General features: G+C 38.7%; 1 protein-coding gene across 1 annotated transcript in view; it reads left to right on the top strand.

Moving 5' to 3' along the window:
• EP400 (E1A binding protein p400) overlaps positions 1-23,024 on the top strand; it is a 53,767-nt gene that overhangs the window by 18,379 nt on the left and 12,364 nt on the right. Inside the window, exons 12-40 of the mRNA XM_053471529.1 lie at positions 45-99; positions 742-825; positions 1,269-1,379; positions 1,480-1,685; positions 2,095-2,272; positions 2,995-3,131; positions 3,319-3,488; positions 3,649-3,823; positions 4,236-4,372; positions 5,173-5,359; positions 6,799-6,965; positions 7,247-7,407; positions 9,728-9,892; positions 10,190-10,357; positions 12,924-13,015; positions 13,205-13,491; positions 13,675-13,877; positions 14,591-14,760; positions 16,692-16,888; positions 16,983-17,094; positions 17,591-17,734; positions 18,052-18,207; positions 18,384-18,467; positions 18,640-18,768; positions 19,353-19,397; positions 19,537-19,690; positions 19,951-20,192; positions 21,061-21,234; positions 21,351-21,398. Coding sequence (XP_053327504.1) covers positions 45-99; positions 742-825; positions 1,269-1,379; positions 1,480-1,685; positions 2,095-2,272; positions 2,995-3,131; positions 3,319-3,488; positions 3,649-3,823; positions 4,236-4,372; positions 5,173-5,359; positions 6,799-6,965; positions 7,247-7,407; positions 9,728-9,892; positions 10,190-10,357; positions 12,924-13,015; positions 13,205-13,491; positions 13,675-13,877; positions 14,591-14,760; positions 16,692-16,888; positions 16,983-17,094; positions 17,591-17,734; positions 18,052-18,207; positions 18,384-18,467; positions 18,640-18,768; positions 19,353-19,397; positions 19,537-19,690; positions 19,951-20,192; positions 21,061-21,234; positions 21,351-21,398 — 4,338 coding nt within the window. The remainder of the gene's footprint in view (positions 1-44; positions 100-741; positions 826-1,268; positions 1,380-1,479; positions 1,686-2,094; positions 2,273-2,994; positions 3,132-3,318; positions 3,489-3,648; positions 3,824-4,235; positions 4,373-5,172; positions 5,360-6,798; positions 6,966-7,246; positions 7,408-9,727; positions 9,893-10,189; positions 10,358-12,923; positions 13,016-13,204; positions 13,492-13,674; positions 13,878-14,590; positions 14,761-16,691; positions 16,889-16,982; positions 17,095-17,590; positions 17,735-18,051; positions 18,208-18,383; positions 18,468-18,639; positions 18,769-19,352; positions 19,398-19,536; positions 19,691-19,950; positions 20,193-21,060; positions 21,235-21,350; positions 21,399-23,024) is intronic.

The raw sequence follows: 23,024 nt of genomic DNA, 5'->3' as shown, positions 1-23,024 counted from the left end.
CTTTCAAACTTTCACAATGTAAAGTTGATTATGTGTCCCAACAGCTTTCACCATCTTGGAGAAAGAGAAAGGCAAGTTCATCCTGGACGGATGGTGAAGGTTAGTTATCATAATAATATTTCCCTTGGAATTCCTCTGTAACACGAAAAAGAAGAAAGTAGTACAAAAACATTTGTTCTAGCCACTGTAATCCTAATTGACAAAACCAAAGCAAATGCTCTTCCTGCTTCCAGAAACATAGTATTTGACGGCAGCTAAGAAGCGTATGGCCTATCTAATCTGTCAGTTTCTCTTGATGTAAAGACTCCTGAATGTATTAGCCTCTATCACTTCTGCTCAGTAAAGTATAATTTCTTTATATTACGTCAAAGCCTCTGACCTTCTAGTTCTAACATTTCTAGTCCCACTTGGCCCATATAAAATATTAAAGTTCAAAAGTAGTGCAGCTTTGTATTTAAAGAATGTATACAATCATATATTCTGTCCTATTCACTCACACAACCCTTTATTGCTCATTGGGTTCTCGGTTTCAAGGAAATCTCACCAGCGGCAAAATAACCCTTGAATATATAAATAACAGCAAAGCTCCATTTCATTTTTGTGAACAGATCTGTCGCATATTTGCAATTTTAATAAATGCACTATTGTATTCCCAAACGCTACAAAACAAATAGTCCTAATAAAAAAATAAATTACCATTTTCAGGTGTATGTTTGTAACATTTTTCTTTTTCATTTGAAGATGAAGAGGATACCATAGCAGAGCAGGAAAGTAAAGAAGGGAATGTTGACCATCAAGCTGAACTGTGCGAATTAGTACGAGAAGGTAATTCTTTTCTTTGTGTAACACCCTTTTGAGTTTGGTTACATTTACTTTACAGCTCCTTGTAATGTTACATATAGGAAGGCATTTGTGGTGTATGCATTGGATTTTTTAGAACCTTTGCAGTTTAGTTACTTTCATGTTAATGATTATATAGAGCATATGTGTACCTGTAATTTTATTGATGAAATGGTGTATTTGTTTATTCAAGATTAATTCAAGTGAGTTTCATATTTGTTGAATGTACCTCTTATCGGTGTCACAGCTTAAAGTCTCAATTTATAACTGCAATAACTAAATAATGCATGCTCAGATTTTCATACAGTAAAATTCTTTATCACCCATAAAATTGACTCAAGCATTCATTAAAAATAAAAATACAATATTCAAGACCAGACTTGTCTTCTTATTGTCTATAAAGATGACACTTTTTGCTATAATTACAGCGGACCTGCCTCTTGATGATTTAGTAAAGAAGTATGAAGGGGCTTATGATGAGAACTTTAATTGGCCACGCACTTTCTCCAATAACGAAGAAGGGAAGCCCACCAGCCAAGGTATGTAAAACAGTTTGAGCGGCCTTAAAACTGTATTTTTTGTCAAGAATCAGAGCATTATTTTATTATATGTAACTTCACATTGCCTTGTCTACTGTAGAGCTGAAAGAGCTAACAGCAGAGCTGGATGCCTCGCAGAAGCCTGTCGTGCTCATTGACTCACTGCTTGTTCCTGACCAGTATAGAATGTCTGATAGACCATTATCTGGTCACATGACCTCCAGGAAACACACCAGGGACATTGGAGATGTGGCAAGAGCTGCTGAACTGATCCTCCCAAGCGGCAGTTCTCGTATAACTCCTACAGTAAGGATGCTAAGCATACATTGTCTCCCATTTTATGGACACGTGGATCTTTGTTCAAGAAACATACATTGTTTATCTCAAGTTAAATATTCACAGAGAAACCAAGCAAATGATTAAGAAAACTCTTAAGAAAACTGAAAAAAATAAATCCAATAAAATTGCTGATATGTGTTATTGCATCATTGAATTGTAAGACATTGGTACAGCACACATACTGTATCTGACCTATGTATCAGCACAATGTTAATCTTTTGGGTGCCAGAGAACAGTAAACAGCGAATATCACTGTACACACTTGGCACTCAAAGAGAACTTGAGAAATTGAAGGAATCCTACGATTATTGGTCATTCTAGTTGTTAACTAAGCATACATTATAGCAGCTCAACACTATCATTTTTTTTTATATAGGTAAAAAGTAGCCCCTCGTCTTTGCTGCGTGGCAGTCTCAGGGATTACCAGCTTGTAGGCCTGGACTGGCTGGAGAAACAGTACATGAAGAACCTTAATGGGATTCTGGCTGATGAGTCTGGACTGGGGAAGAATGTCCAGCTTATTGCTTTCATGGCGCATCTGGCCAGCAATGAAGGTAGGAAAATCGAAGTATTCGTTTCATTCATATTTTTTTTTTTAATCTGCATGACTGAATCAATTGTTGATTTTCTGTTTCTAAAACAGTGTGAGGAATTCGCTAGCACACATGTGTCAACGTATTTGTAACTATTATGGGGATTCATTATATCATTAATTCATTATTACCGTATCCTGTAGTTTCCAAAGTCTAATGATCAAAATATCCCTTATCCTCAGTAGGAAGAGATACTTATTAAACAAAAAGGCACATACAAACTAAAGCTAGATAATCATTGTTTTTCATCTTTGTTGAAAAAATTGAGATGTTGAAATCTATGAAGGTATGGGAACAATAACAAGCTCTTCTCTGGTCTATGGGTGTACGGATTTGTGTATTGTTTTATTTTGCAATTACTGTTGTGTATTTTCAACAAAATACCTTAAATATTTTATTTGACATGCCGTCTCTGACATGTTAACTTAATATGGCATTAGAGGCTGCCAGTAACTTGTGTATATCAAATGGTCCATAGCTTTCTTGTACACCATCAGGTTGTGGTGTCAACAACCACTTAGCATATACATTATAATTCTTATAGCGATTGGTGTCCCTTTAATGTCCATACCTGATCATCAGTTTTTTTTATATGAAGTGGGACCTAATGTGTCACTAATATATTTTCTTATGATGTCTTATTCTAGTAGCACAACTAATACACATAATTGTTTCCTTTTTAGGGAACTGGGGCCCACACCTCATCATAGTTCGCAGCTGTAAGATGCTGAAATGGGAGCTAGAATTTAAACGTTGGTGTCCAGGTTTAAAGCTCCTTTTGTATTTTGGAAAGCAAAGAGAACTCAGGAAAAAAAGACAGGTAGGTTTACGGATATATCTTTTGGATCTGTCAGGTCATTTATTTCAGCATTTTTCCGTTCCGCGCATTGCAGGTGAATCAGGATTGATAAGATGGTGATTGACCTTAAGCAGTGAGTGTTAGGGAGTGTTTGATATTTTTTTGAAAGCACTTTTATAATGCATTTCTTTTACTAATGTGTGTGTAGAAATGGCAGGAGCCCAACTGCTTTCATGTCTGCATCACCTCCTACAAACAACTGTTTAAGGGCCACCAGGCTTTCATGAAGATGAGGTGGAAGTGTCTTGTTATGGATGAAGTTCACCAGATCAAAAACATGACAGAGAAGCACTGGGAAGCCATCTTTAGCCTTCCAAGGTATTCTTTAATCATACTATTCACACTAAGCTATTGCATTTTAGCACATATTGTGTTTATCTGAAAATAGCTGTTTGGTTTTGGAGTTAGTATAGATATCTGGTGATGTGGGAAATTTCTGCTTTGAGGACCTCTTGATAACTGCCTGCTTTATTTTCAGTCAGAATCGGCTGCTCCTCAGAGACACTCCTCTACAGAACACTTGGAGAGATCACTGGACCATGCTGCATTTCCTAGTCCCAGGTCTATCCAGAGACTATATGGATTTCCCAATCAAAGGTAATGGAGAAGAAAGCCAGGAGAACTGCCACAAGATGTTCATAATGTTGCACAGGGTAAGTCCATTTCTTATAATATCCAACAAAGTGGATTACCAGTGAAGTGGATGCGCTGGGTTAATTTTTCAACCAACAGCAACTATGGGAAAGAGGGATTTAAGACTGGGGTAAATTGCATCATGTCTCTCCAGTTACTAGACCGGTTGTCGGAAAGGTTACAGTTATTAAACATCGTATGGAGTGGGGATGCTGGCCTAGTGGTTAGTTTACATAAAATAATCAGATAATATCAACAGATCATAAGAATTCATTGGTGAAAATGATGCTTGCGTACAATTTTTAATTTTGTCTTGTTTTCTGTAACGCATACTGATGGCAACTAAAAAATACAAAGGGGACAATAATTTTCTAGCTCCGAGACATATCATTACTTCTTCGCCCTCATGGTGCCTTATTTTATACCTTTTAGACCGTCCGTCCATTCATCTTAAGGAGATCAAAAAGAGAAGTAGAGAAACAGTTGACCAACAAATATGAGCATGTTTTGAAGTGTCGCCTTTCCAATCGTCAGAAGGCTCTATATGAGGATGTCATTCTACAACCTGAGTAGGTTATTAAAACTTTGCCATCTGTTGTAAACACCGAAGATTCCAATCCACTTGATGTGTGAAATAGATGCTGCAATGTGGAAACATGAAGTGAAATTAGTTTGTGATTGCTCATCAACATAAATCCCTATTTTGTCAGAGAAACAACACGAGAATTGCCGTTTGTATGAGGGTTGTTGCATTGATATATTAATTTGAGCAAATATACATTGTCTTTTACTATTTCAAATAATACTGCTTTTGTGTACACCTTTAGAAAAATGGCCAAACATATGGTCATAAAAACATTTACTGCCTCTTAAGCATTCTATAATCTCTTGGAATATTGTACACCTGACATAAAAAAGTGAGCCAAACCAGTCATTAATCATTACAGTGTAGGATATGGCTCTATTATCTAAATAATAGAAATTTAAAAACGTTAAAAATGTACACTGCTTATCAATAAAATCCATAGTTAGTTAACCATGTTTGTGCCAATGAGAGCTATTTAAAATAACAGAAAGAAAGAAAGAGAAACATTTTCCTTGATTGAAAAAATTGAGGTCTTGGTAGTCTCCTTTTTTTTAAGATCTGGCAAAGTAGCTTGTTTAGTAAACTTGGCAAGATGGTGGCACACATAGATTTGATTTGCTTTGGAGCTGGTGGTTCAAGAGAAAACAAATCTGGCCCTTTTACCATATTTACTTTAATCAGCTGTTAATCAGATGTCATTAAATATTCGGATTGCATTTTGCTTTTCCTCTTTAGTCTTTAGTCCCATTCTTCTCAACCGATTATTAATTTTGTGTTTTGTAGGGCCCAAGATGCTCTGAAAGGAGGGCATTTTGTTAGTGTTCTCCATGTTCTGGTACAGTTACAGAGAATTTGCAACCATCCAGAATTGGTGGATCCACGCACTGAACATTCCTCCTATGTGTGTCAAGCTCTGCAGTATAAAACTGCTTCACTCATACTGAAAGCGCTGGAGTATGATCCCTGGAAGGTAACGCTAATGTATACATTTCAAGAAAACTTTAAACCAACAGACGGTTTTATCTTTTGACTCAATTTTAGTTATATTCTGCTTTTAAGATAATGTTGTTTCTTGAACCTTGTTGTAGTATTTGTTTATGTTGTAGGGATAATTATGATCAAAATATGCAGATCCGATATTTTATCAAAATATGAAAAATGACGGCGCTATTAATAATCGCAGGACCACACCAACAATATAAATATAAAGGGATACCTTATATTTTATCTCTGATCCAAAGTTCTTGCAGATCACACTAAACTGTATAAGTCAAGCTAGAGAAACAAAACAAACAAAAAACAAAGTTTATAATGTATCTATATGATGTGTATGCAATACAAAATATAAAACAGAAAACATTTCAAAACATGTCGGAATACAGGATGACATAGAATACTGTATATCACTGATCGCTTAGCAAATATTGGTTACTGGCTTATGGATTTAACACAAACAATAATGCAACTAGTAAAACATAGCACATTGCATTAACATCCCAGATGTTAATACCACCTGTTACAAACAGCATGTGTTCTTTAATTTTAACTGCTTAAGGACCAGGTTGTTTGTTTTTTTATTTTTTGTACCCTGTGTGACCAATGCTGTTTTAACACTTTTGCGGTGCTCGTGTAGTGGCAATTTTCTCCTCTCCCATTTACTGTACAAGTTATATATTTGTTTTGACCATTAAAATAAACTGATTCGACTTAAAAGTAACTAGTGTTATCTTAAGATACAAGATACACCCAACAAAATATATGTAAGATAAAAGAAAATATAATAGGAAAAGATTGTAACTTATCTTAAAATACCGTATTTACTCAATTATAAGATGACCCCCCCCAATTTGAATATCCTTATAACCCTGATATGCCTTATAACTCCCCTATTTACCACTCTGCCCCCAGATATGCCTTATTCCCCCCTATATGCCCCCGACTTAAGGTCTAATTATAAGAGGAGCTTGGATATAAGACGAGGGGTAATTTTCAGAGCATTTGCTCTGAAAAAAACCTTGTCTTATAATGGAGCAAATACGGTATAATACCTATTTGAGTATCTAGTTTGTAAGCTCGTTTGAGCAGGGCCCTCCTCACCTGTTGTCTGAAAATGTCTGTTATTGTCTGTTATCTGAAAGTCAATTTGTTAAAAAATGTGTACCCTTTAAATTCATCCGGTCTGGCGTAGCTGAGCCATAGTTTTAATTAGTACATACCTGATAAGTCATATCGGTTTACCAAATTTAAAAATATATATATATATATTAGAGAAAACAAGATTTCTCAGACTAACAAAGTGATTATTCTGATTCATACTCTGACTAAAACATAAAAACAGCAACATTGTGTGTATTTGAGTATTCTCTGCCATGCTATAAAAACTGACCATTCTATTCCATTCCATACTAGAATGCAGATCTGTCACGGTTTGACCTGCTAGGGTTGGAAAATAAAATGACAAGTTATGAGGCCCATGTATTGCCTGGACAAAAAGTGACTAGGAAGCTGATTGAAGAGATTTATAGTTCTCCAGATCCGTCTCCGCGCCCCACTCCAGTGAAAATCAAACCCAACAGGTATGTTCTTCAAGTTGTCAATTAGACAGTGGCCCATATATTTAATGTCTCTCTATTTTCGTTTTGGACATCTGTTATAATTACTGAAACTTGTGCAGTATTTTCCTTTCTTGATATATGTGCCTTAAAAACTACACTTTTAATTCACACATCTGAAGTTTGGACAATATGATAGTAAACTACAGAGCAGCTCCTTTCTCCATGTTTTGTTCATTCTATCAATGCTTAGTGTTTATTCTGCACATACACTTACTGGATGGTGTCATTTGCAACTTTTGTAGGTTGTTCCAGCCAGTTCCTTATGGACAAAAACCAGAAGGACGAACTGTAGCCTTTCCAAGTACTCCCACATCACGTGTGATGACTACAACAACAGGCACAGTCAACCAGCAAGGGCAAGCCCGAGGGCGGTCCCCAGTATCTACAACATCTACTCCTCAGGGTAAGGCAGTATTATTGTGTGGGTTGTGTTCTTTTACGAATTCCACCTAATTTATTACGTGCTTCACCAAAGAGGGTACAGATGAGAGGTTCAGTCGTGCAGACATCTACAAAGGTTGAGGTAAGTTTGCCAAGTGAGACAGTGTAAAGTCAGAACAGAAGGGGTCCTACAGCTACAGACTTATAAGACGGGAAAATATAAGGGAGGTGAAGCAGGTCTTAAGCAGGTCTTCAGTGGCTTAGGCACGCCACAAGTTAGCGGTAATTTGGTCACTAGCTATAATCGTGAATATGTAAACCTGTTTTACCTGATAACCTTTTAAGACCATAGATTTTTGTTCTGTATGCTGTCTTTCTACTACCGCTAGTCTTCCCACTGTCTCTGCATGTTTTCATTCACCTTGCAATCTAGTAGAAACATCTGGCCATAATAACATTTCTGCACCATGGTATCTATAGTAAATGTTCTTATTTATCTCACAAGGAAGAAGTGAGATGTGTTCCTGTATTTTTCAAAAGAATTTTTCTCATTAGCATGTCTGATTTGTCTCATTTTGATGACTATTCTTGAGAATATGTAGGAATAAAGGTTATCTTACTTTAGAAAAAGATGCTGAGATTATTTTTTACATGGCAGTATAAATGTTCCCATATTGGAACTGGATAGAGGTAACTACCTTATGCTTCCTCTTAGCTGAGCAAATCATTGTAGGGAAAGGAGCTGGGTGACGTATCCCAGCCTAGGCTGATTAGATGCAGGCCTAGGGCGGCAATCCCCCTGGTACAAAACTAGAGGGCAGATCGTCCTCTCGGGCGATGAAGCCCCCTAGTGTCCTGCCGAACAATGGATCTTTGATCTGCCCAACTGACCTATTTAGGCTAAGGGGGGTGCTGATTTTGCACCCAAAACCATTGAGGGATTCATTTGGTGTCTGCAGTGGTGCATTTACCTTTGGGGCCCCCTATACCTGACCAAGGGCAGCAAATCCAGGAACCTCCACCTCTGTGGTCTGACCCTTTTTCTTAAGAAACAGAGCAACAGGATATGACGTCAACACCCTATTGACCCAGCACGGGATCCTTTGTTTAATCCTTTGCATCTGTGCTGTTTTTTTTGTAATATATGGATATACATTTACACACAATCCTGTACAAATAGGATTTACACAGAATGACAATATATAGGATGTTTTAAATTTTACTAATTTTAGTTAGAGTATTGGCTAAAAAGTGGTGGGATGTTTTGTGAGTTGCTATGGTGACAAGACCACATTTTCAAACTTTGTCTCAGAATAGCTTTTTGTTTGTATATTTATTTGATTTTCTACACGTTGTTGCAGGTTAATAGTGATATTTTTTATTTTTCTAGTCATTGTTTTTGTTTTGTATAGCAGGTGGTAACCTTGCTCTTTCTATGTATGTCCAGGCAGGCATGTAAATATCACAGAACGTTGAGAAGCGATTACAAATCCATAACATTCCCTGCTATCAATGTGTATTAGCTTGCCTGTGAGACCCAGGAGTAGCTGGGGATGTGGAGCCTCAACTAACACAAGGGATCCCCCAGTGAGCATTTCCATACCACCATCAATAACCCAAAGAAATAGCATAAAACCAGCATTCTTCTGGTTTAAAAAGAGCAGTAAACACAATGCTTTATCCGTCTGTAAAAAGAGTTGACATTGGAGGGGGTGTTAGGACTCCCATTTGCCCACATCTCTAATTATGTAAACAACTATTCATTACTTATAGTGAGTTGGTTACACCTGAAGTCTATTTTTTATTTTTGCTATTGATGTTTATTATTTTTTTTAATTAAAAAAATCAGGGTTTACTAGGGTAACACAACTGTTATGTCCTCCCGTATACTCCTGTCTCTGATTACAAGCTATATAGTCAATTCATTATGTAGTATAAGCAACCACCTGCTTACACGTACATGGAAAGAGCAAATTGTAAGTGCGAATTATGTATCTCTTTTCACAGACTGTGGCTGAATGTACTACTTATTTTAATGTAAGTTATTTCTTTACTTTTTGGTGTCGGTTTTGCCAGACTTATGTATTTCTTCAAGACCCTTTTTCACGTTTCTTGAAACAATTCATTAAACTGAGCACAGTTGGACACAATTATGCACTCCTGTGGTTTTTTATGTTAATTACTCTTGATGGGGAATTATATTAATTGTGGAGAACCAAAATCTTCAAACCACTCATTTCGTTTGTTTCTTTGATTGCCAACTTATTCATGCTATTACTGTTACTGAGAAAAGTCTCTGTTATTTCTATATTTGTGATTTTATCATTGTTTACACCCTGCAGGCGCAGATGTGGCTAAAGCTGGTCAGCTGGCTACTTCTGGGGGAGGCCAAGGGAGGACAGCACAACCCAAAACACCGGTTACCCTACAGTTCCAAGGGAATACCTTCACCTTGTCCCAGAGCCAGCTCCGTCAGCTCACGGCAGGACAGCCACTGCAGCTGCAAGGTAATCTCATGCAGGAAAACTATAGGGTAATATGGAGCTGGTCACTTTCCCCATATAGCTGCGCATGCTAAATAATTCCATGATATATTTGTTTACAGGTTAAAATAAGCTATAGAAATATCTGTATAACAGAGGAATAGCATCTTATGTTCCATTTCTCGGGATCTGTTATTATTTCTCTCCATTGAGTTATCTCTGCCCTATTGTTAAGTTCATTTTATTACCTTTTATATAGCAACAGCAATTCCTCTGTATGTATGTCTTCATTAAAATAAACCATTTCCATGCAAAATTCAGGGAGTGTCCTGCAAATCGTGTCAGCTCCCGGGCAGCAGTATCTGCGGACTCCGGGACCAGTTGTAATGCAAACCGTTACCCAAGGAGGGCCCATCCAAAATGTAATAAATGCAATAGGAAACCAGCATCCTACGAACCTTTCTAACGTTCCTGTGGCACCCCATGCAGGTAGGAAGCGGTGAATTCTAGATCAGAATGTGATCATTAAAATGTGTTTATGTAGCGTTTAGTGTTCATATACTAATATACATGATTTATTATTTCTTAGTGACATTTGATGTAGGCCTCTTCATATGCACTTTTGTAATTGTGTTCTGTGTATAAATTGTTTTGCATACTGATCAGTTCTTGGACCTCTAAGTCCCAAGAATAGTTTGTATGGAAATATATCTACCTGAACGTTATAGTTATGCATAGTGACAGAGCCGGCCTTAGGTGTTCTGGCGCCCTGTGCGGACTACTCGTCTGGCGCCCCCCCATCCCAAAAAAAGAAAGGAATCAAAACTTGTAACAAAACCCCAATCACTATATACTACGCCAAACATTGATGTGGTGTAGGCCTACCACTTCATTGTCTGGCTTAGTAGTAGGGATGCACCGAAACGAATTCTAGACTGAAACCGAAAGTGCAGCATTTACCTGGCCAAAACCGAATATGACCCCCCCCACACACACCATAACACATAACAAAACAATTAAATAACAATATTTTTATATATATATATATATATATATATATATATATATATATATATAATTAACAGCAATCACATTCTTATCATGCCCGCAGATTCCAGGATGTACTCGTAGACTACTTGGCATGATAGGAGTATGATTTCCCTATGTACCCCGTCTCACTCCATTCTCCCTATCTACCCCCTCCTAACTATCTACCCTCTCCCTCTTTGAAGTTCACTTACCTTTCAGAAGTCCTGCGGTGAGGGTGCAAGGCCTCTGCCTCCCAGCTCTGCCACTGTATGGAACAGTATAGAGTGATGGGAGTTATGATGTACTTTAGAGCATAATTATATAATGAAAAATACATTGGAAATGGTACAGCATAACACCCATCACTCTCACACCCTTACCAATCCACACATACCAATCCACACGCATACCAATCCACACATATACACCAATCCACACATATACACCAATCCACACACATACACCAATCCACACATATACACCAATCCACACATATATACCAATCCACACACATACACCAATCCACACACATACACCAATCCACACACATACACCAATCCACACATATACACCAATCCACACATATATATCAATCCACTCCACACATATACACCAATCCACACACATACACCAATCCACACATATATACCAATCCACACACATACACCAATCCACACATATACACCAATCCACACATATATACCAATCCACACACATACACCAATCCACACACATACACCAATCCACACATATACACCAATCCACACATATATATCAATCCACTCCACACATATACACCAATCCACACATATACACCAATCCACACATATACACCAATCCACTCCACACATATACCAATCCACATATATACACCAATCCACACACACATACCAATCCACACATATACACCAATCCACACATATACCAATCCACACATATACACCAATCCACACGCATACCAATCCACACACATATATACCAATCCACACGCATACCAATCCACACACGTATACACCAATCCACACATATACACCAATCCACACATATATACCAATCCAGACGCATACCAATCCACACATATATACCAATCCACACATATATACCAATCCACACATATACACCAATCCACACATATACACCAATCCACACATATACACCAAACCACACATATACACCAAACCACACATATATACTAATCCACACATATACCAAACCACACATATATACCAAACCACACATATATACCAAACCACACATATATACCAAACCACACATATATACCAAACCACACATATATACCAAACCACACATATATACTAATCCACACATATACACCAATCCACTCTCACTGTCACTCTATGCTTTCCTACCTTTCCTCTTTCAGTTTCTTTGCCTCCTCTTCGCTCTTCTTCTTAGTTCTTCTGTCTTCTCTTCTTCCGGGTCAGAGGGCACGGAGACCGGTGGGCGCGGCTTCAGTACTGTGCGCCGGGATCTGACAGCAAACCCCGGCGCACAGCAGCTGTTGCCGCGGGGATCACAAGGGAGCGGTATCGGAGGTCTGTTAAAGACCTCCGATACTGCTCCCTTGTGAGCCTGCTCCTCCAGCGGCGGACATTACTGTCCGTCTCTGGAGGGGTGCCGGGTGCCCCCATACTGGCGGCAGCGGACCCCGCGGCGGCAGGGGCGTCGGACCGCGCTGCGGCGGACCCCGCGGCGGCAGTGGCGTCGGACCGCGCTGCGGCGGCGGCGGACCCCGCGGCGGCGCCCCCTGGAGTGTGGCGCCCTGTGCGGTCGCACAGGTCGCACACCCCAAAGGCCGGCCCTGCATAGTGATAACTTGTATATGATTTGTATGACAACTGGAGCCGTAGCTGTATGAATATATAACTGATAAGTGAAGAGTTTTAAAACAATAACCTGAATTGCAACTGATTCATACTTGTCTCGTACTAGAAATAGATTGGAAATATATCCAGTATGAATGGTATCCCGATAGTTTTTAAGTATCTGTAGTATTTTTGTGCAGGAGTACAAGGAAGGAGCATGATGTCCAATTCTGGCAGTGTGGATTGTGCATCAGCTGCAAAGTCTTCACCAGGCTCAGTAACACCGGCTCAGGTACTTACCATCAGTGATTAATTCTTACAAGAGTTTTATTGAGAGGTGTGTACAGACACACACACCCACACCACACCACACCACACCACACACACACACTCCGTAAAGCACATTGGAAAACTTGGGATTTATTTTACTTTCTTTTTTTTCTGTTCATACATACTAATAATAATAATGCATTTTTTCTAGGAAATAGAAGATAAGCAACGTTTGGTGACCGAGCGTCTTAACCGTCTATTTGCTTATAATGAACGGCGCTGTGCGCAGGCCCCCATGTATGGCGCTGACTTGCTATCACTTTGCACCTTGAACACAGAAGCCCCTCAAGCTCTGAGTGGAAAGACACATTGGAGCTGGTCTGGTTCTGTGAACTGCCGAGCGTCGTCCTGCTCTCCAGAGGGCTCCAGTGATCCACTGAGACACCTCATCTTATCTCCCAGCCAGCAGAAAGCTGCCTTGGAGTCTCTCGCTAAAAGGTGTTAAATGGGTTTAAATTAAACATTATTTTAATGTATAGATTATTAGATTGTGCTAGAATTTCTGAATAAGCAAAGTCATTTCAATTATTAGTATACGGTACATTTTTTTATTTAGCTTTAAGTAATCAGTGGAAAACATTTGATATATTTGTGGCTATACATCTGTCTCCATTGTGGCAGGTTACTGTGTGTGGTTCCAGCTGCAGTCTCTGCTCCCCCAGCTATGATGGTCCCGCATCCTCCTCCTTCCTACACCCACAATATCAAGCTTTTGAGTCAGAGTCTGAAGGAGCAGGTGGCCCCATCTATCCGGGACCTGCGGGAGAGAACATCCCCTTACTGCGTGCAATTCCCTGATGTACGACTAGTACAGCTAGATTCGGGTAGGTTGTATATCTGTTGTGTTTATAAAATATGTGATTTGTATTTTAGACCTGTGCTGATATTTCAGGCAAATTTAGAGTACAATGACGTGTTATTTTATATTACACTGCTTCTTTAATATAGAATTATTGTGTACTTGAAAGAAGGTATTAATTCTCATGTTGTGAGTTAGATGAGTGTGAGATGCATTACAGTCTTTGGTTCATACCTTTTACTGGGGCAACAGATAAAAAAAATATAGAGTGGACCTCAGCTATCTCTCCATCAGATGGAATGCATTGCAGCAATTGCATCTCTTCCAATAAAAGGCAGTGTGAGCCAAATTTAGTGAGTCAATGAGCTTGTAAGTATTTACAGTACACACCGCATGTTCATTATTACACACACACACACACACACTCACCAGTACTCCATAGGAGTTTATTGGAAGGGAATGTGTAAACAGAGGAATGAGACAACGTCTTAAGAGCCTGCCCTATGGTGTATCCCCACTTGAAGAAACACAAATTTTAGCTCACATGCCCTTCCAGAGGAAAAATTCCCATCAGCATATCAGTTTAACTTTCCCCCATGGGCCGCCTCAGTGGTGTTCAGTATGTACCCCTCCAGGTACAAGTGAACAAGTAGGTAACTATGAGTATTAATATCTTTTTGTCAGATTAATCAGTTATGTGACACTTTAGACTAACACTGCCTCTTGTGTGACATCCAGGGAAGCTGGAAGCCCTCGTTACCCTACTGAAGAAACTCAGGTCCGAGGGCCGACGTGTTCTACTTTTCTCTCAGATGCTACAAATGCTGGACATACTGGAGATCTTTTTGGACTTGCACTCCCTGACCTTCCTGAGGATCGATGAGAATGCCAGTTATGAGCAATGCCATGTATGCACTGTCTTTTACTTCCAACTTATAGGTACAGAGTAGATAAGGACATGATAGTGTCCACTGAGCATTAAGAACTTGGTTGGCTTACACCAGGGCTTGACAAATTTGTTGTGAATCTAGGCCAGGTAAAAAAGTTAGGAGCCAGGATTTTTTTAAACTAACAGATGGTCAGAAGTGATCCGATCATCATCAGCCCACTTACTAAACTCACAGCATTTGACCTGGAAGCACCCTGGACTTTCAGGTCAGTGCTGTTTTTATTATTATTTTTTTTTAACCCTTTCAATACTGATGTTCCATTGGAGCACAGCATTGACTGATATTTAGTCCCCACAAGCTTGTGGGGACAAATGTTAACCCCTGCAATGCCACGAATGTGTCATACACAATTGTGGCATTGAAGGGGTTAACGCTGCACTGTCGCTCTCATGGAGCGATTGGGCAGCAGGGGAGGGTTGGGGCTGGTGTCCACACTCATGTGGAGACCGAAGAACCCTCTCCCCTGTCCCTGAAGCTGCCTCTGGCAGCTGGGACTCAATTGCTGGTCTATAGACCAGCCATTGCAGGGGGAGTCTCTGATGACTGCTGTAGGCTTCCATGCCTACAGGAATCATCAAAGGGCTTGTGGGGGCTCGTTTTTGCTGTTGCTGGGCTTCCAGGCAGACCACCAGCAGCAGAGCCCCTTACAAAAACGATCAGGCAGCAGGGGGGTGTTGTGTCAGGTCCCCACACTTGTGTGGGGACCCAATCAACACCCAACCTCCTTCCCTGAAGCTGCCCGTGGCAGCTGAAAACACGATTGCTGGTTTTGCAGCAACCACGTTTTCAGCCTACAGGCTCACTCCGTGGGAGGGATCTCGGGCTCGGAGTGGCTGTGCTGTCTGCCCAGACTCCTGGGCAGACAGCAGCAGCGCCCCCGTGTGGTGACTCAGCCTCTTATATCCACATTTTTTTCTGGATGTAAGAGGCTGACAAAACCTAGGCGCCAGGACAAAATTCTCTGTCGCCATGGCGACCTGGCGCCTGGGATTTGTCGAGCCCTGGCTTACACAAACTAATTCTTAAACAATACAACCTCCCATGTGCCATTTCCTTGATGGGGATAACCCAAATAAACTTAGGTATTCAATAGATTGGAGGAGGAACACACAGAGTCCATAAAACCTAACTTTTATTCTGACCTCTTTAGCTTTTGTTTGATCCTTCCGATATAAAAGTTTTGTTAAAGGGACTTGGCCTCTTCCAGTCTATTACATTTATAAGAAAATTAATATGGCAGCATTTAGGAAACTTCACTGTTCTATATGAGTTTCCAGCTTGTATATTAGATTTGTTAGTAAGGGAATTCAGAGAATATTGTGTATTTTACATGCTTTTATTTTACACTGTAGAACAAGGTGAAATAAACAGATAATTTAGTTCAAAAGGTTCATAAATAATACTTTTCATAACCTTTTCTAACACTTTCACAGAATATTTTTGAATTTAAACATTTTTACAAGGCAGATAAAACATTCTTTATAGACTTTATTATTATTATAGACACAGAATCGACTGTAGATAAACATTTTGACCTATCAGGACTGCCATGTTCTGCTGTAAAACCTTATTCAGGCCTTGTCTCGGTCTTATGGCCTGGATATATGTCATGCATGTTTAAATTCTATTACAATCGCTATTACAATTTGACTAGCATTTAATGTAATTACTCACATTAATTGATTTAACACCTCGGAGTCTTAGTTCTAATACTTTCCGAGAGTATTTTTTTGAGCTCTTGGTAATGTTTTTCATGGTCACCATGCTTCAATGTAACTATTATTTCTGCTGTTTATGTGTTTTTGTGTAAGGGCTGGTTATGTTAACACTCCAGTGTACTGACAGTTTTAAGATGCCCGTTTATTTATGTTTGTTCTGGTATCTCCTAGGATCTCATGAAGAGCTTTAACCAAGACTCTCGGATTCTCTGTGCGCTTGTATCTACTCACAGCTGCTCTTTGGGAGTTCCATATGTGGAAGCCGACGCCGTTATTTTCTATGACAGTGATTTAAATCCAGTGATGGATTCCCGAGCCCAGGCATGGTGTGATCGCATTAGTAAAAGTAAAGATATCCACATATATAGGTAACTTTGATTATACACATACAGTTTGTGTCAAGGTAGGCTTATAGCATGTACTATTTCATCAAGTGATACTTTACTACTTTACTACTTTTAGGCTGGTAAGTGGAAACTCCATTGAAGAGAAGCTGTTGAAGAATGGTACAAAGGATTTGATCCGAGAAGTTGCTGCTCAGGGCAATGACTTTTCTATGGCTTTCCTAACACAGGTAAGCTTTTTAACAATATATATGCCCATCTGGCTTTGGTATCTTAGTATTTGAGGGTCCATATCTAGACAAGCAAACATATCGACATCATTATACCATGTTGAATGATGTAGCTGCAAATTGTTATTAATGAATAGCTTTAGAATGACACGTGGAAGTATATTCTTTGTATATGTAAGACTGAAATTAGATCTCGCTTTAAAGCTGTGTTATTTAAGTCTGCCCCAGCATCATAGCATCCATTAGTGGGTAATTCCTGTCTTAACAACTGATAATGTTAAGCTGAGTATGCCTGTTACAATGTAAACAAGTTCAGGCCAGTACAGGTTGGCAACAAAGATAACGTAAGATTAAAGGCAGTATTAAAAAAAACAGTAATGTGGGACCCTTCCAGAGCTCTCCTCCCAATAGCCTCACGCAAAGGTAACTGGTTTTATTATGAAGCATTGTCATGTGATTTAACAGGACAGAAATGTTGTTCTTTTTCCCCCCGCAGCAAACAATACATGAATTGTTTGAGCTTTATTCACCCTTGGAAGACTCTGGATTTGGCGCAAAAGCTGAAGAATTTGTAATGCTTTCTCAAGAACCATCCCCAGCAGAGACAATAGCTACCAAGTTTGCCAAGCCCTTCATAGAGGTGAGCAGCTAAAAGATGCATTAGTGACCTTTTTTGGCAGTGATAATTTTTTTTTTGCATTTAATAGAAATAAGACATTGCTGTAGATTTTAGTTATGCGGCAAGAAAGCAATGTGGCAGAGAAAATTTGTATTATGGTATAACCAATAACAAAATCTAAAACAAGGTTGTCAAACTTTTGGGGGGCTGCATACTGCTGTAAGCCGCATGGGCTTAAAGCATATGGACTGGGGACCAGAAAGCACGAAAGGTCACCAATTTGATAAATGTTCTCAATCGGTATTTTAGTAGCTTGTGATTTATTTTCAATGTTAAAGGCTTTAAAGAGCATTGAGCAGGTGGGAGTTGTGGATCCAGAATCAGTGGCACAAGATATTAAGAGAGAACAAGACAAACAGATGGACATACCAGACAGCACTCAATATGAGGAGGAAACGTCGGACCTGCAAGAGCTGGCTGCGGTGGTGAAGCAGGTAAGTCATTCATAAAATATTGAGTAAAACATAGCTCTGTGTGCTTCATAAATATAATACAGTTTATGTGACCATCCTTTGAAGTAACACAAAATAACAAAATACATTGACAGATTGGTGCTGCAATCTCCATTAGTATTTATGCAATGACCATACTTTTTACCTTCTCTGTTTAGCTTACACCCATTGAGAAGTATGCTTTGAATTACTTAGAAGAGTTCTACACATCAGGCACTGGAGGAACTGAGGAGATTTTAGAGGTTAGAAATGATTGTTAATAGTAAATCTGATCAGTGATATGTTTACTTCAATAGTAGAATTTCCAGAAAACATTGACCCTGGCCAACATCAGTGCACTGCATGTAAGATCTGACAACTAAGTGTAGAAAAACACTCCTTTCACGTAACCCATTTCTTTTTCATCTCTGGCAGACTAAAATGACAAGGAGGAACTGGGAGATTCAACAACTAAAGGAAAAGAAGGAGTGGGAGGAGAAAATGGTATGGGAAGAAACCGAGGAAGAGCTTCTGACCTACATGAGAGAAGATGCTTATAACAAGGTGGCTGATTTAATGGTGTAACATATATTTTTTTTATTGTAGAAAATTTTAGATCTTGAAGCAAGGAATTTGGTGTTGTGTTATAGAACCTTTATTATAGGTGTGTGTATACGTTTATATGATCCCATGCTCCACTGGTCCAGTTGCACATTAAAATACTGTAATATTGGCTATACCATAAAAGAGGTGGATCCCAGGGCAAAGGGTGGAAGGGTGTCCTAAGCCCTTAGTCTATTAGCAGGGTTAATCGTATCAGGTATGTACATGAAGGTTGAGGCTTGGACCATGGTCCAACATTTTCATGTGTTTGCTTTGCCTTACTTTGTGACATCGGAAGGATTTATGTTATGGCTCAGCGAGTGATGCAGATGCACATAGGGTTAATTTGTATTATTTTGATTAATATTATATTTGTTTTGAACATTACATTAATAAAATATACTTTTTTCCTTAAATGTGAAATATACATGTTTTGTCAGTCATTCAACTCATTATGCATACTTTTTGTTAGAAGGCTTAGCACAAATCTGTATTGTGATTATTATGTGTGTATTCTCAAACATATAAATAATTTCTTTCTCTAGGATTTTGTATACGAAGGTCCAGATGGGCAGACAGAAATTATGCCTGTAAGTAACAGTATTTGCATAGATGTATGTGTGAGGTCAAGCAGATTTTTAAGTTCAGCCGTGAAATGTGTAGATGATAAGGAACTGGATTTACACCAAATTGCACATAAATTGTAACACAAAATTTTATGTGGGACAGATATGGACCCCTCCTACTCCACCACAAGATGAGAATGATATCTACATTGATTCAGTAATGTGCCTGATGTATGACACCAATCTCATTCCGGAATCCAAGCTGCCTCCTGTCTATGTGAGAAAAGAACGCAAGCGACACAAAACAGACCCTGTTGGTGAGTAACTCAGGACTCTACAGCACATTGGTATCTTTTGCCTCTCGACATTTCTGCTAAACCATGAGTTTGCAAGTGAATTGTGGGGAGGTCAAAGATTGCATTAGGAAGGGCTAACCCTAGTGAGTTTCTTATGCAGGAACGGCTGATTGGATTGGGCTAGTTCTGCCAGTGAAAGCTCATATGGATTGGCCCTTCGCAATGCATAGTGAAGTTGGTGAGAACAATTATTTAAGGTTTTCAGTAACTGTGTGTTTTAGCTGCAGGTAGAAAGAAGAAGCAGAGACACGGGGAGTCTGTGGTTCCTCCCCGTTCACTCTTTGACAGAGCCACACCTGCCATGCTGAAAGTGAAAAGAGAAGGCAAAGAGCAGAAGAAAAACCTTCTCTTGAAACAACAAACACAGTTTGCAAAACCACTTCCAACCTTGGTCAAACCAGCAGCCGAATCAGGACCGGACAACCCAGAGTGGCTCATCAGTGAGGACTGGGCTCTCCTGCAGGTTAGGAAGCCGTAGATATCCAGCGCTGTTCAAACTTGTGAGCTGTGATTATTTAGTACAGTAATGTGCTGGAATGTGGAGACAGCAAAAGCCTATGTGGTTTGTTATAAAATGAACAGACTCTTTTAAGGTAAATCTGAATAAGATGTCTTTTGAGGGAGGAACATCAGGAAGTTTCGAATTATGAATAAAGGAAGATACGTGTCATAATTTCAATCAGTAAAATCCTACCCTACTCGATTACAGCTATTATACATCAGACAGTTTAAGAAATGGCGGTTAGAAAACATATTTCTTAGGTAAGGTCTAATAATCCTTAACTGCTGGGTTGCAGAAGCTTATGATCATTTACTAATGCACAGGGACATTTTTTAGGCTCATAAGGATGTGTTCTAGCACCAAGGGAAGACATACATTCCGCCTGCAAACGCTCTTAGTGCCCAATATCCTAAGAATAAACACTTTTTTTTAGTACCAGTATTTTCCAACCAAGTTCTCCCTGTATTATACATTTCATTATTTAATACTTCCTGTTATAAGTATTTCCCATGAAAACCCAATATGTATGAGAATTAAGCTTTGAAGTACCTGTGACTGACCATAGTTTGAGAAACACTGCATCATAGGACATATGACCCTTTCTAGCACAAGACCCTTTGCCTATAAAGATAAGATGATGTTGACTGTTGTGATTTAAAACATCTACATCATATATACTTGAAATAAAAAATATTTCAGTGGTGTGTTTATTGAACTAGTGCTATTGCCATTTGTGTGATCAAATAGTAGCAGCCATTCCAGTAAGTATTGGGACAAGTCAACAATTAGAGAATGGTTTTCTTACTCTTCTTTGTATTCTTTACCCTAGGCAGTAAAACATCTCCTGGAGCTCCCTCTGAACCTCACAGTTGTTTCCCCAGCTCACACTGCCAATTGGGATCTGGTGAGCGACGTGGTAAACTCGTGCAGCCGGATCTACCGATCATCAAAGCAGTGTCGCAGTCGATATGAGAGTGTCATCATTCCGAGGGAGGAAGGGAAGGTCAGAAGATCATCCAACATTTATATGCTTTACAAGCACATTCACTTTTTTATATATATATAAAAAAATTGTGCCAATCCTTGTTAATGTTTGATATTTTTGTATTATTTTTATAGCTAATGTTTGAAGCTAACCCTAAGAAGAAGACTAAGAGTATTTATAAGGTTTGTTCTCATTTTTTCTTCTACATTATATATATATATATATATATATATATATATATATATATATATATATATATATATATACATACACATACATATATTCTTAAGATCTAACTTATTCATTTATAATGTTTATGTTGTAATCATTCCTGTCAACATGTCCTTCTGCTACACTAAGATTGATGATTTGTGGTTTTTGTATACACGGGGGAAATGCACTCAACCTTATTTCATGTTTTTCATGCAGGAAAGGTTGCACACAGAAAGTGTCTGGTTTTCCAGTAAATCCAAAAAAATAAAAGGTTCACCCCATTGAGCTTCTCCTGAAAAGAAGGGATTGATTGGCTCTGTGTAATCCATCATGTCATTAGTGATATTTCTCAATGAATTTTATGCCATCTCAACCCTTTCTGGTTAAACTTGCTAGAGTTGGTTATTCACAATGCATAAAGAAGTCAGTGAATTGAAAGTAAACAAACGATTACACTTTGTTTTTTTATTGCACCAAAATAATATACCGTACTCCCATTTATCAAAATAACACAAGTGATGTTTCACCACAAATACATTTTGTTGGAATATCTCCTTTAGGATCGCTCTTAAAACTACTCTCTCGAACACTTTGATGGATTGGCAGCAAATCTCTTAAATTTGTATGCGTGTGGGTTGGATACAGTTGAAAGAATAATGTTATATAATGAAGACTATTGAGCTGTCAGGCAGGCTGGGCACTTTAATACGTGTTTTGGGACACATACATCTCATGTGCTCTAGTTGCTGCATTGAAAGGCATCACAGACAATTGGGACTCGTACATTTAAAAAATGTTTTACTCTGTTGAGCTTTAAACAGAGGCAAGCACGAGTGAAGTTATATTATGATTGGTGAAGATGATTGCCGTGTGCCGCTTCAGGTTGAAGAAAAATATTATTTCAGACGATAACATATGCCATCATATCAAATTTTAAATTAATGGGGGTTAAAGATAAATGACTAGTGCAATATTTAATAACAAGAACAAACTACCAGCGCTCAAATCCAAATCTTATATATATATATATATATATATACAGTAAATAACAATGAGGCAATAGTACTGTAACTTGGCCAGGGCTCTCCATTTAGGGCAAAAAATAATATCATTAACATGAGGTGGCTGGACTTCCAGACAAAGTGAATATCCGTGATAACAAAGATGGTAGGTTTTATATGCCTTACCCAATTACCCTTAATTGGGAATGGAGAATGCTTTCCTGAATTTGTGCATTCTGAATGTCTTGACTGATGATGTTACTAGAGCAGTATTTAGTATGGTGGATATGTGTAAAAGAATGATATATAGTTGTTATTGACAAATCCATTTTTGCTGTGCCCACATCCTGGTCATTGTGCATCATTTTGTGTATCTTGACATGGTAAGGCATGAGGTTCCCATGATTTTCTGGAAAAAATATTATGTTGAATTCTCTGCGGTTAAACATCTGTATATGCTCTCTTCACACCTGTGCAGTTATTGTTGGTGTATATTTGCATTACATATATATATATATATATATATATATATATATAATGTTTTGCATAACACACCTGTTTTGCAGACAACATGACACCATAGGGGAGTCTATG

This window comes from Spea bombifrons, chromosome 1, assembly GCF_027358695.1.
Source record: "Spea bombifrons isolate aSpeBom1 chromosome 1, aSpeBom1.2.pri, whole genome shotgun sequence".
Lineage (NCBI taxonomy): Eukaryota > Metazoa > Chordata > Amphibia > Anura > Pelobatidae > Spea > Spea bombifrons.
The sequence above is the reverse complement of the archived record's forward strand: the minus strand, read 5'-3'. Positions and strand labels throughout refer to the sequence as shown.